Raw genomic sequence first — 13,042 nt, forward strand, 5'->3', positions numbered from 1 at the left:
GAGAGGGTGGGGAGTGCCCCTGACTGGAGATGCTCCAGACCCACCCGACACAATCCCTGCCCTGGCACGGGAGCTGGGAGCAGCTCCGATGCTTCCAAGAAGGGATTTAGTCCAGTCAGGTCACCATCACCCACTCAAGAACTCCACAGCATTCCAATTCAGCTTTTTCTAAAGCCATTGTTACAGAAATGTTTATTGGCTTTCTTGCAAAAGTTGACAACACTTAAAAATAAAAATTACACGTAGTCTTACTACAATTCAGGCTGGGTGTAGGTTTATATTAGATATTGGGGAAAAATTCTTTATTCAGAGGGTGGTAAGGCCTTGGCACAGATTCACAGAGAAGCCAGGGCTGCCCCCTTCCTGGAAGAGTCCGAGGCTGGGCAGAGCCTGGAGCAATTTGGTGTAGTGGAAGTTGTCCCTGCCCACAGCAGGAACCTAACCCATTCTGTGATCTGTGGAAACCTCAGAAACTCTCACAGCTGTTTACATGAACAGCAGCACAACAAGTGTGAACCCCTCCAGCACAACACTGCCCAGGAGCTCTGTGCCTGAGACAGGGAGGGCTCAGTCCTCTTCCAGGGTTCTCTGCGGGCTCACATGGAACACGATCCTCACCTTGCCCAGCATCTGCTCAGGAAGTCCCAGCCTCCCCGAGCCAGAGCCAAGAGGCTCCTGGTCAAGGTCTGTCCCAAAGGTTTTATTGCACAACCCGTGGCTGCTTGTGCCTCAGGCTGGGGTTTGGCCAAGGGCCATAAAAGCCAGAAAAACTTCAGCACGGCAGTGGCTGCGGCAAAACATCCCAAATTCAGCAGAAGGAATCACAAACACGCACAGAACATCCACTGAAGCTCACTTGAAGGCAGCACCTCACATGATTATCAAAGGGACTCAACCTTTTCAACATGTTCTAGTACCTTTTCAGAAAAAAAAAAAAGCCTAAGATTTTTAGGCTTTGGAGTAAAGTCCAAAGTGACAACACACCGTACGGGTAATTATGTAAACTCATTTATTTTCTGGTGAAGGAAAGCTTTCACCATTGCCATTTTTTTTGATCTAGGAAAGAAGCCCCTTGTGCTGCAGGAGCAGAGAGCAGCTCTGCAGCAGGGGAGGGAGAAGTTCTTGGGAGTGCTTTTGGCCTTGTAATTGGGGAAGCAGAGTCAGAAAGCCAGCCCAGCAGCGCTCTGGGGTGTTCCCTGCCAGGTGACATTACACACTTGTCTCTGTGGAGCACAGGAGCAAGGCAAGTTTCACCTCAGCCTCTCAACAACAACCTAGAGAGCAATTTTCCCCTCTCCACAGCATCAACAGGGCACTCCTTTCTCTTTCCTGCTGTTTAGAAAAGTTAGAGCCAACTGAGCAGTGATTGACCCTCCCCAGGCAGCTCTGCTCCAGAACCTGCCCTCACAACATGCCAGCATTTGATCACAGCTTGGTAAAACAGCACTGAAAACTTGCCAAAGGGAACTCAGCTTGTTCCTTCTTCCTCTGCAAGGCCTTGGCTGAGCTGTTTCCCCCCACTGGGGCTTGGGTCCCAACTGTGGAGCAGAGATAAGCAGCTGGAGCATGCTCTGTGTGTGTAGATTTGGGAGGACTTTGCTCAGGGCACGTTCTGTTCCCTGCCAGGATAACTGAAGGCTCCAAACACGCTCCCCTCAGCTGCTGGGCTGCAGCTCCTCCTTGTCACTGCTTTGAGCAAAACACACCTGTGGGCAGCAGTGCAGGTGAGCTGGGAGCAGCAGGCTCAGAGCCTGCTCTCCATGACACTCCAGCTGCTCCCCTGGGAGCCAGGAAAACAGGGAAGCCAGGGAGACAAGTGTGAGGGACAACAAGGCTTGTAAGAGCCAAATATCTACTGCCAGGAGACTTCATGAAATCTTTTAGGTTGAAAATTAATTTAGATGACAGAATCCAACCACTAACCCAGCACTGCCAGGTCCATCACTGAACCCATCTTCAGGGGAAGCTGAAGGATGCCCAAGAGCCCCAACAGTCAGCAATCCCAATTTTCCCCACAAGGCCACATTTCATCTTCCAGCATTTTAGGACAGCACACAAAAGTAATATTTAAACACTTAACAGGGAAGAAATGTTTGGCACAAAAATGCCTTGTGCACCTGCTGTGCTGAGGCTAAGGTCTCCAACAAACTGTCAAATCTCTCCTGCCTTCTATTGCCTTTTAAAGCCACAGAGATTTTAGGTTTCCTTGATTCAGCATGATGGATAATTCCCTCCTCAAGTGGCAGGAATTACCTTTTCAGCTCTAGAAAGTGAAGCCAGCGTTTTATTCTGCAGCTTTAACTGAGCACACAGAAATGGGATGCAGATCCCCAGACTCTGAAGCCTGCAATGTTCACTTGTTTGTGCATGATTAAAGCTCAGATTTACCCCCATAAAGAATTACCATTTACAACTCCTTTTTGCCCAGAGGCTGACCAGGAGGCTCTCCACCTCACTGACTTTAATAAATAGATGATAAGAATGAAAGAGGAAAGGCTGGTGCCACAAAACATCAGATCTCTCAGGTCATTTGCAACATGCCCAAGTGGAGCAGTGACTCAGAAGGTGAGCATTCCTCCCTAGCATGCAGAGGCTGCTCAAAGCAGGACCTGGAATTTGGGAGTTCTGGCAGTGCTTCACTCCCCTGCCTGTCAAGTGAGTCACTTGAATTTCAATAATATTTAAATAACAGCCTGCATCTCCCAGGCAGCAGCAGCAGCCAGCACAGCACTGTCTTTCCATGTTACAAAACGTGCAGGTGTCTCCACTCACACCCACCTGATGGAGCTCTGCAGTTGAGTTTGATTAGGAAATAACCCACCCAGAAAACTCCAGGCAGCAGGACACAGGGCCCACAGCAGGAGGCTCAAGCTGCCCTGTGTGAAGTTCACAGGACACTGTTCTGTCACCTCCAATGTCCCCGTGGCAGCTGGCAGGCAGAGCCAGGGACAGGCACTCCTTATGCAACAGGGATAAATATTGCCATGCCTGGGAAAGCACAGGGTTGGGAGTCAGGATTCATGCTTGCCAAACAAGCAGCTTTCCAAACATGCCCACTCTGGCTGTCGACACTCTCACTGTTCCAGACAGCCCTGTTTGTGACTGCTGCATCCAGGGCACCTCTGCTTTTCACAAAGCCTGGCTCTCCTCCAAGAGCCAACTTCCTTTTCTGTCTCAATTCAGGGAATTCAGCCCATCTAACTGCCACTTAGAAAGGCCCTGTAGGACTCTATGTTCAGAAAACCCTGAAACATTTTGCCTAGACAGGACTAAAAGGAGGATGAAGAGAGCTGAGGAACAAACTGGTTTGTTGCTCCAGGACAGTGTCCAGTGACCATTTGCACTCCAGCTGCCCTGTGACCATGTGAGGGGCCAGTTTGAAAGGCTGGCAGTGCTGTTTGGCACAGTCAGCTGCAGTGGGCACCCAGTGGTTTGTCACACTACAGACACTTCCTGTGCCAGGCCAGGGCTCTGCAGCTGATCCAGAGTGGGAAAGTGCCCAACCTCTAACTAACAGAGCTAGTTCTGCTGTTCAGTCACAATCTTTGCAAACAATGCTGCTCAGACTAATCACACCACACCACCAGGCAGATGTTTCATTATCTCTCATTCCGTTTGCCACTGCAGGACAAGAGCAGGCAGAATGGGAAGGCAGAACACTGGCAGTTACCAGGAGTGCTTTGCAATCAAACAGAATTCACAGGTGCAAGTGACTGCAGAGAATTTAGTGACCCACTCTGAAAAGCCTACAACTCAAGAACCCAGACAACCCCTACTTTTCCTAGCCACAAACCTGAAAAAGCACTAACAATTAGCATTGAGATGGCACTTTCAGGAGAGCAGGACAACATCCAGCTGCAGTAGGCTGGCTGGATGCAAAAGCTGGAAGAATTAGTAGATTAACAGATAGAAAACAGATTATTTGATTTCAAGGCACTTCATTTCCTCGATTTCTTTAAGCAGCATTTTTAAAAAGCACCTCAATACAGAAGATTAGTAGTTCACTTTGGAATTAACTGCTCATAATCGGTGAGGTATCACAGACTTACAGAAAGGAGAATCTCTGAGGCTCTCAGATTCCCCCCTTGCTCCTTTAATCACATTCCAGGCATTAATTACTCAGCTGCAGACCAGCTCACACCCTCTGCAGCTCTGCTTGAATCAACCTCTCAGTGACTTTTCTAACAGGGGACAGGCAAGTCACTGCAAAAGGTGGACACAAGGCACACAGACAGTGGGACCACAGTGCCCAGCGTAGTGTGGGGGCACAGCAGATGTAGAGATAAAAAAATAAGTAAGTTTTTAAGTAAAAACCGGCTCTAGTTTCCTCTTTGTCCTCTATAAAGAGGTAAAGAAAGTAGAGCCCCAGAGCTGAGCTCCTCTCTCCTAATGGGAAACCTGAGCATGGAGCAGAATGAAACACTGCTACCTGCTGCACTAGCACCAGTAACGTCACACAATTTTTCAGGGCATGTCTTTCTTCCGAAGAAAGTCTTCTACCAGCTGATCAAACTTCTGTGAGGAAAACTGCTTTAGGACATGTAAGGGAGTGAGCAAATACTGCTCTGCAAGTCCACTTGCAAGGTGCTCACTGAAAACAAGTGCTGCTCCTGCTGCTCCCAGATGCTCCCCACTCAGCTCTTCCTTGTCACCCCTGTGACAAGTGCGCCCTTCTTTTGAGCAGAGAGCTGGCTCACAGTAGTGCTGAGGAACCTTAACATCTGTAAACACTTCAGGTTTGCCAGTATTTTTCTCTGGGGAGTCATAAACAACCCCTCGGGGCACAGAACTCCCCAGGGCTCTTTTCCAGAGACTTGTGGGTTTCTGCCCCCTCCTTCGCCTTTGCTGCTGTCCAGGCTCTTGCACAATCTTTGAGACTCTGAAGTCAGGAAGCACCTGGGGAGCAGAGCTCAGGTATTCCTGAAAGTAAACCTGGCACATGTTGTCCTTCACAATGGGAATGACGGAGCAGGGTTTCAGCCACTTCACAAACTCACGCAGCTCCTCAAAGGACGAGTGATCCGAGTAGGGGACGAGGTGGATGTTGGGGTGGGTGACCTTCACGGGCCTGCCCGTGGGGACGATGGCAATGGTGGGGTGCTGCGCGTTCCAGGCGACCAGCGCGTCCCAGCGGATCTCGGCGACGTCCACGGCGCGGATCCAGCCCGCGCCCTCCTCGGCGGTGAACACATCCGGCAGCTCCAGCAGCCGCATCTGCTCCAGGCGCCAGGGGCTCACCACCACCCACGTGCTGAACTCCAGCGCCAGGTCCACCAGCAGCGTCTCCTTGCCCAGGGTGTACACACCTGCCAAGGGAGCAGCGGCTCAGGGGCAGGGCAGAGGGACGCAAGCCCTGGCTGAGGCCGTGCTAGCAGAAGGGAGGGCAGCACTCACCGATCACCACGTGGTGCTGCGGGTGGGCACGGATGAGGCGGGCAGCCTGGCGGGTGGCCAGCGCCCGCGAGGGCAGGGCCCGCTCCGGGTGGCAGTGGGTGTTGTCCAGGTACAGGCGGTCGATGTGGCGGCCCCTCAGCGCCGGCTCGCCCTGCATGGCGCTCGTGTAGCGGAAATCTCCTGCAAGGAAAGGGATGGCAGGGCAGGGCCCAGAGAGGGGGCTGAGTTTCCCTCAAGGAGGGCATTTCAGAACCATCTGGTCACAAGTCTGTGCCATGTGCTCTGGGACAGCCCTGCTTGAGCAAGGCTTTGGGACCAGGTGACCCACTGCGGTCCCTTCCAACCTAGCCCATTTTGTGATTCTGTGATTGAGGGAACCTGCCCTGTACCTGTGTAGAGGATGGTGCCGAAGGCGCCCTCAAAGAGGAACATAACGGAGCCAGGACAATGGTTGGAGTCGATCAGCGTCACGGTCACCTCACCCACGACATGGCTCTGCCCCACCTCCAGCGGCCGGATCCAGCACTTCGACACCTGCAGGGGCCGAGGTGTGAGGGCAGGGCAGATGACAAGGGTTGAGACAGGCACGCGGTGTTGCCCAGGCGATGAGGGCAGAGGCGGGCGGGACACACCTACCTGCAGGCGGTGGTGCAGGAGGCGGGCGGTGAGCGGGGAGCAGTACAGCGGGCGGCTCCAGGTACTGGACAGCCCCACCGTGTGGTCCGAGTGCATGTGGGACAGGAAGAAGAGGCGGGCGCCGGCCGCCTTCCGCAGGCTCCAGAAGTCCACGGCGATGGGGGTCCCGGCCAGCACCGTCCCGCTCATGGCGGGCGTGAACCTGGGACCCCGCTCCCCTCACGCCGGTTTTGGCGGGAAGCGCCGCGCACGCGCGGGCGGCGCGGGGCGGGGCGGCGTGACGTATGCCGGGGTCACGTGGGCGGGGCGGCGGAGCGGCACCGGCACCGGGATCTGGATCTGGGACCGGGACTCGTAGCAGGACCGGGAGCGTCGCTTAGGAGCGGCACCTGCGCGGGGCCATGCCGTACCTGGGCGGCGAGGAGGCGCAGCGGGAGCTGCGGCGGGCGCTGTCGAACCCGCACGTGCAGGCGGACCCGGCGCGGTACCGCGGCGCCGTGCTGCGCGTGATCCGGTACGCCGGGCGGGGGGGGGGGCGCGGGGCCCGGGGGCCGATCCGGCGCTGAGCCCCGTGCCCGCCCCGCGCAGGCTGATGGCGCAGGGCGCCGACGTGTCGGGGCTGTTCCCGGAGATGGTGAAGGCGGGCGCGGTGCCGGACGTGGTGCAGAAGAAGCTGGTGTCGTTCTACGTGCGCGCCCAGGCCCCGCGGCAGCCGCAGCTGGCGCTGCTCGCCGTCAACTCCCTGCGCAAGGACTGCGCGCACCCCAGCCCGGCCGTGCGGGGGCTCGCCCTGCGCACCATGTGCGGCCTCAGGTGCGCCGGGGCCGGGCGGGCACCGGGGATGTCCCCGGCCGCCGTGCCCCGCTGACGGCCGGCTGCCCTCCCGCAGGATGCCCGGGATCCAGGAGTACCTGCAGCAGCCGCTGGTGAACGGGCTGCGGGACAAGGCGTCCTACGTGCGCAGGGCGGCCGTGCTGGGCTGTGCCAAGATGGTGAAGCTGCAGGGGGACTGCGAAGTGGGTGAGTGGCTGGTGGCCGCGGGGCTGGGGACACGCAGCTGCGGTGTCGGTGATGTGTATTCAGCCCTCAGGGCTGTCCTGGGGTCCCTGTGCTGCCCCTGTGTTGTCGTGGCTGCAGGGCGGAAGGAGAGAGAAAGAGGAGGGTAATTAATGAATGATTGGGAAAATTGCAGTGTGCCAGCAGATGCTGATGGCAGGAGCTCTGTGCTTTGCAGATGGTGCTCTGGTGAATGAGCTCTACAGTTTGCTTCGGGACCAGGACCCCATTGTGGTCGTGAACTGTCTGAGGGCCTTGGAAGAGATCTTGAAGAAGGAGGGAGGTGTTGTCATCAACAAACCCATTGCCCATCATCTCCTCAACAGGTTTGCTTTCTTTGGCACTGAGATGGTGCTGGAAGCTTCTCCTGTTCTCACGTTTTCTGTGCAGAGAGGCAGTTCCTGGAGGACAAAGCCTTCTCTGCACAGGTGTTCCTGCCCCCCCTTACCCCCTGTGCCCCTGGCAGGATGCCTGACCTGGACCAGTGGGGGCAGATGCAGAGAGGCAGTTCCTGGGGGACAAAGCCTTCTCTGCACAGATGTTCCTGACCCCCTGTGCCCCTGGCAGGATGCCTGACCTGGACCAGTGGGGGCAGAGCGAGGTGCTCACCTTCCTGCTGCGCTACAAACCCCGCAGCGAGGACGAGCTCTTCGACATCCTCAACCTGCTCGACGGCTACCTCAAGAGCAGCAGCCCCAGCGTCGTGGTGGCAGCCACCAAGCTGTTCCTGGTGCTGGCCAGGGAGTACCCAGATGTGCAGGCAGATGTGCTGGTGCGGGTGAAGGGCCCGCTGCTGTCTGCCTGCACCTCGGAGAGCCGCGAGCTCTGCTTCACCGCGCTCTGCCACGTGCGCCAGATCCTCAGGAGCCTGCCCGGCCACTTCAGCAGCCACTACAAAAAGTTCTTCTGCTCCTACTCGGAGCCCCACTACATCAAATGCCAGAAGATGGAGGTGCTGTGTGAGCTGGTGAACGATGAGAACGTGCAGCAGGTGCTGGAGGAGCTGCAGGGTTACTGCACCGACGTGTCGGCGGAGCTGGCGCAGGGAGCGATCTTTGCCATAGGTGAGGGCCGTGCCTTGGCTGCAGCCCTGCACCTTTCAGGGGGGCTGTTCTCTGCTCAGGGGTGCCTGGGCAAGCAGCAAATCGCTGCTCTGTGCTGCAGCAGCACGGACAGCAGCTTACCTGGGAGTGGTTTGTGTCAGGGTGTTTCTGAAGTCTGATTGTTTCAGGAGTCCTGGCGTTGAGCTGCTTCAGGTTGTGCAAGAAAGTCCTTGGATCTTGTGCTGTGAGGAGATGCTCTGGAGAAAATGTGTCATTTCATCTTGTTAATGAGCTTACAGTGTTCAGTGAAGCTGTGCAGGGGGTGGAGGAGCTCTGACTCCTGCTTGTCCTTTGAGCTGCGATGGGGCCAGAGTTAAGGTGGTAGTTTTGGTTTTGTGAGCTTTAAAAATAGGTGAATTATTACAGTGTTCATAAGGAGAAAGTTGGGGATGACAAAATCCTTTTTTTTAATGTATTACATTTAAGAAAAGTTCAGACATCTTCTGAGGCTTGGCCCCCCCAAAAAAAAGAACAGGTCCCTGGTGTGGAGAACAAGCTCATTTGGCCACACTTTCAGCAACAGTAGTCAGAAGGGAAAGGAGGGAGATTGTTCCTTTAAAGAGAGTTTGTGATGGGTAGCTGGGTTCATGATTCCTGTTTCACTCTGATAAAGGTTGATTTTTATGTCTTTTTGACATCCCTGCAGCCAATATTGCCAGGACATACACGGAGCAGTGTGTGGGGATTCTGACAGAACTTCTGGGGCTTCAGCAGGAGCACATCACCTCAGGTAACCATTGCTGCTGGTTTATGCTCTCAGGAGGTGCCTTTGCTGGAGCTCCTGATCCCAAACCCAAAGGCTCTTGGCTTTCAGTTTAATTGGCACCTTCAGTGGAAGTTTTCCAGGTGGGTTGAGGGGTGTGAGGTGTGTTCCTTCTCTGTGGGAAAGGGGAAGATGGTTGTAGCTGTGTTCATGCTTCTTTCTGGCTGCCACCTGCTGACTCAGGGAGTGAGGGGCTCAGCAGAGACATTTTACTGTCTGTTTGAGAGCCAAGATGATTAATAGATCTTTTAGATCGCTGTGATTTCTGTTCCTCACATAATAGTCTGATTCAGTTGTGCCCAAGCTTCCTTTTTTCTGTTCTGCCCTCAGATCCACCTTCACATCGCTGCTGTTCCTGCTGTTCTCTTTTAACTGCTCTTGCTCTCAGATTTGAAAACCACACACTTGCACTCAGCTGTTGAATTCCATCTCAGGAACTGTTTTTGTGTCTGAGTGAGCAGCAAAACCTTTCAAGTTTCGACCTAAAGTTCACGAGCCTCATTTTGAATCGGGGTCAGCTTTAATTTGTCATTCTAACCTCGTGTGTCTGAAGCATCATGAGTCAGAGGCTTTTTAAAGGCTGGCAGGGGCCAGGAGAGAGGCTGCTCTCCAGCAGAGGAACAATCTGAAGTCTCAGTGCTCTATTTTAGACCTGGTGCAGCTTTGCTCTGACAAAGGCAGTGTCATGGGATTGGGAAGGAGGATGCCTCAAATCACAGTCTCAGGCAGGGCACTGACCCTCCTGGCTGAGATTTGCAAAGCCCCTTGAGTGGGAGAGGTTTGAAATTATTTTTTTTCTTTTCCCTGGTGGTTTTTATGACCCTTGGGGGATGCTGATAACTTGTTTTCCTTGCAGCTGTGGTCCGTGCTTTCCGGGACCTGGCCTGGCTGTGTCCCCAGTGCACAGATGCCGTGTGCCAGGCCCTGCCTGGCTGTGAGGACACCATCCAGGACAGCGAGGTGAGGGGGAGGGCGAACAACAACTGTCCATCTTCCCTTTGCCTTGAGACTGGGGGCAAAAATCAGAAATCCTCAGATTTGTTCTCCCAGCGTGCTCATTTCCCGCCAACACGTGGCACACAGCCGCTGTTTGCTGGTGTTCCTGTGGTTCCCTCAGGGCAAACAAGCACTCATCTGGCTGCTGGGCACCCATGGGGAGAAGATCCCGAACGCTCCCTATGTCCTGGAGGACTTTGTGGAGAACGTGAGGTCGGAGTCGTTGCCAGCAGTGAAGATGGAGCTGCTGACGGCGCTGCTGCGGCTCTTCCTGGCCCGGCCCGCCGAGTGCCAGGACACGCTGGGCAGGCTGCTCCACTACTGCATTGGTGGGTTCCCCGTGTCCCCACGGCTCTCAGGGAGCTGGCAGGGCTGTGTCCCCAGGCTGTGTCAGCATCCAGGCTGCTTCCAGGTGGTTCCATGCCTTAGGCTGCTGCCTGGCCCCTGGCGCGCTGGGTGTGGAGTCATGGCTTCAGAGTGGAAGGGACCTTAGAGGTCATCCAGTTCCACCCCCTGTCCTGAGCAGGGACACCTTCCCTGTCCAACCTGGCCTTCCAGGGATCCAGGGGCAGCCATAGCTGCTCTGGACACCCTCACAGGGGAGGATTCTTTCCCAATATCCCATCTAACCCTGCCTTCTGTCAGTTTAAAACCATTCCCCCTTGTCCTTTGGCTGCCTGCCTGTAATCAGGCTTGCACCGTACCCCTGAAAGGTTTTAATAATTCAGTGTCAGTGCTCTGGGGCAGCGTGGCTGGTGGGATTCTCCATGGGTTGCTGTCTGTGGTTGCAGAGGAGGAGCAGGACATGGCCGTGCGGGACCGGGGGCTGTTCTACTACCGCCTGCTGCAGTCTGGGGTGGAGGAAGTGAAGAGGGTCCTGTGCAGCCCCAAGTCTGACCCCTCCCTGGGGCTCCTGGGGGAGCAGAGCAAGCAGCCTGTCAATGCCTGGGCTCTGGAGTTCAACACTCTGGCCACGGTTTACGGCAGAGAGCGCTGGGCGCTCGCCACCGCTCAGCAGCCTGTGGAGCCCTCCTGCTCCTGCTCTCCTGGTGCTGATTCCAGGAGCAGAGACACAGGTAAACCTGCCTCACCTTCCTCTGGGAGCCATTCTCCCCTTGCCAGCAGAACACAGAATCCCAGAGTGGTTTGGCTTGGAGGGAGCCTTGAAATTCTTCTCGTTCCACCCCCTGCCATGGGCAGGGATCTTCCCCTGTGCCAGCTGCTCCCAGCCCTGTCCAGCCTGGCCCTGGGCACTGCCAGGGATCCAGGGGCTGCCACAGCTGCTCTGTGTGCATCATCAGCCAGGATGATATCATCATCCTGGATATATCTGATAACATCATCAGCCAGGATGTTCTCCCGTGGGTTTGTTGGGAAGAAGGTCAGAGTGCTTTGGGAATTTGGTGTGCAGTGTGTGGCTGGTCACTCACTAGCCCAGGAAATGCTGCTGGTGGCACTGGGATTGCAGCTTCCCTCTGCTCCATCAGATGGGCTCTGTGGAGCTGGGAGCTGCATCTCACGGGGGTCTGTGCTTTCATTCCAGAATCACTGGTTTCTGAAGGGGACAAGGAAGTCCTCGAGGTTCATCCTGATACTCCAGTGTCTGAAGGGGATAAAGAACTCCTCCAGGCTCATCCTGATGCAGGCAGCCTAAGCTTGATTCCTGATGTTTCCCTGACTGCAGAACAGTTTGAGAAGACCTGGCTGAGCCTGGACACGAGCTGCCAGCTCTCTGTGCCCTGGTGTGGGCCTGTCCATGCAGACACCATCCAGACAGCCCTTCATGTGGTGCACATCCACACCATTGCCATGAGCAAAGCTGGAGCCCAGCTCTGGAAAGCTTATCTGAGTGCCCAGGATGACTCAGGCTGCCTCTTCCTCACAGAGCTCCTGCTCCAGGCAGCAGATTCAGAGCTGCAGGTTTCGGTGAAGCAAAATGAAGCAAAGCCAGAGGCACTGCAATCCTTCATCTCAGCCTTGAGGACAGTCCTGGAGGCAGTGGCTGGACTGGAGTCTTGACTGGTCCCTGCTCCCGGCAGGATGCATGCTCAGGGCACAGGAAAAGTTGATTTTTCTGGCTCCTTTTGCCATACCCAGTGCTGGTTTGGTAGTTTTAAAGTGCAGGGTGAAGGGGCTGCCCTCCCCCTGGGCTGGGACAGGACAGGGTCACTCTGGTGTGAGTCACAGGACTGGTGGCATCCGTGGTGGGTGTCATGAGGCACAAACATCACCGGTGGAACCAGAGCTGAGCAGAATTCAGGGGTGTGTTTTGGAGAGTTTTTTCCTGAGAATTATAAATAATTTTTTAAAAAAACCAAACCAAACACCAGAGGCACCAGGACTCTGCCACTTGCCTCACATAAAGAGGAGCAGTGCAGTGAGAAGAGAATCTTTCATTCTTGGCTCCCTTTAGATTTGTTTTAATTTGCTGTCTGATTCCAGTAGTGGCTTTGCTTGGGAGTGAGCAGAGCTCTGCTGTGCCAGAGGAGGGCGGGCAGGGGACATCCTGCTGGCTGGAACCGTGTGGGTTTTTAACTGAAAAGTGTTACTGAGGTGAGAATTGCCTTCTCTGAAGCTCCCCCAGCTCCTTGATTGAGGGTGAGGTACACAGTGAGACTGATCTAACAGGGATTTAAGGTACTCTGTGAGGAGCACAAGCTTCTTTTAATCCTCTTCTTCCCAATTTCTTGTAATTTTTGGTTTCTTTGACTGACTTGATTGTACCCTCAAATGGCACTGTGCCTTCCATGCACTTCACTGAATCCCTGTCTCTGTTACACAGACTTCTGCCTTTCCTAATAAAAATATGAATCGTTCTTGGCTGATTTCTGGAGTTTCTTGTTCCTTCAACCCTCAGGGCTGTGGATGGAGCGATCTGTGGATCAGGGCACCTCTGCAGCCCAACAGGGTGTTCCTCTGACCTTCCTTGTAGCAAAGCTTTAAGGAGCAATTGGGCAATAATTAATCTCAGCCTCAAATGCCAAATTACTGTAAAGGGTGAACCTGCAGGTGCACTCAAAGGCAGTCACCAGCCAGCTGTAGCAGGGCTCCTGCTGACAGCTCCCACAGCTGTGTTGTGTTCCTGCCCTCAGGG

At 54.8% G+C, this 13,042-nt stretch overlaps 2 protein-coding genes across 3 annotated transcripts; one reads left to right on the plus strand and one right to left on the minus strand.

Moving 5' to 3' along the window:
- Window positions 1-2,525: 2,525 nt before the first annotated feature.
- On the minus strand, window positions 2,526-6,370 carry DCLRE1B (DNA cross-link repair 1B). The gene is made up of 4 exons (XM_041427120.1): window positions 6,031-6,370; window positions 5,784-5,928; window positions 5,395-5,574; window positions 2,526-5,306 (listed from the first exon to the last, which is right to left on the minus strand). The coding sequence occupies exons 1-4, from the start codon at window positions 6,217-6,219 to the stop codon at window positions 4,465-4,467; spliced, it is 1,356 nt and encodes a 451-aa protein (XP_041283054.1). The 5' UTR covers window positions 6,220-6,370; the 3' UTR covers window positions 2,526-4,464.
- AP4B1 (adaptor related protein complex 4 subunit beta 1) lies at window positions 6,318-12,764 on the plus strand. 2 transcript variants are annotated; one of them, XM_041427118.1, is made up of 10 exons: window positions 6,318-6,544; window positions 6,619-6,843; window positions 6,920-7,050; window positions 7,265-7,412; window positions 7,654-8,150; window positions 8,836-8,919; window positions 9,809-9,912; window positions 10,070-10,277; window positions 10,740-11,024; window positions 11,492-12,764. In XM_041427118.1, exons 1-10 carry the CDS (start codon window positions 6,432-6,434, stop codon window positions 11,965-11,967), a joined length of 2,271 nt encoding a protein of 756 aa, XP_041283052.1. In that variant the 5' UTR covers window positions 6,318-6,431; the 3' UTR covers window positions 11,968-12,764. The 2 variants fall into 2 exon arrangements, with proteins under 2 accessions (XP_041283052.1, XP_041283053.1); XM_041427119.1 differs by lacking the exons at window positions 6,318-6,544; window positions 6,619-6,843; window positions 6,920-7,050; window positions 7,265-7,412 and adding an exon at window positions 7,424-7,470 and having other exon boundaries at window positions 7,581-8,150.
- The last annotated feature ends 278 nt before the right edge of the window (window positions 12,765-13,042 follow it).

This window comes from Onychostruthus taczanowskii, unplaced genomic scaffold (assembly GCF_017590055.1).
Source record: "Onychostruthus taczanowskii isolate IOZ18803 unplaced genomic scaffold, ASM1759005v1 scaffold97, whole genome shotgun sequence".
In the NCBI taxonomy this organism is placed as follows: Eukaryota; Metazoa; Chordata; class Aves; order Passeriformes; family Passeridae; genus Onychostruthus; species Onychostruthus taczanowskii.

What these genes read in the sequence shown, in the direction of transcription:
- DCLRE1B (XM_041427120.1), bottom strand. Translation starts at nt 6,219, where the DNA reads ATGAGCGGGACGGTGCTGGCCGGGACCCCCATCGCCGTGGACTTCTGG. An exon ending in TCCTGCACCACCGCCTGCAG is followed by an intron (nt 5,929 to 6,030) that starts GTAGGTGTGTCC and finishes CGGCCCCTGCAG; the next exon opens with GTGTCGAAGTGCTGGATCCG. An exon ending in GCAGCACCACGTGGTGATCG is followed by an intron (nt 5,307 to 5,394) that starts GTGAGTGCTGCC and finishes CTCCCTTGGCAG; the next exon opens with GTGTGTACACCCTGGGCAAG.
- AP4B1 (XM_041427118.1), top strand. Translation starts at nt 6,432, where the DNA reads ATGCCGTACCTGGGCGGCGAGGAGGCGCAGCGGGAGCTGCGGCGGGCG. An exon ending in ACACCATCCAGGACAGCGAG is followed by an intron (nt 9,913 to 10,069) that starts GTGAGGGGGAGG and finishes TGGTTCCCTCAG; the next exon opens with GGCAAACAAGCACTCATCTG. An exon ending in TTCCAGGAGCAGAGACACAG is followed by an intron (nt 11,025 to 11,491) that starts GTAAACCTGCCT and finishes CTTTCATTCCAG; the next exon opens with AATCACTGGTTTCTGAAGGG.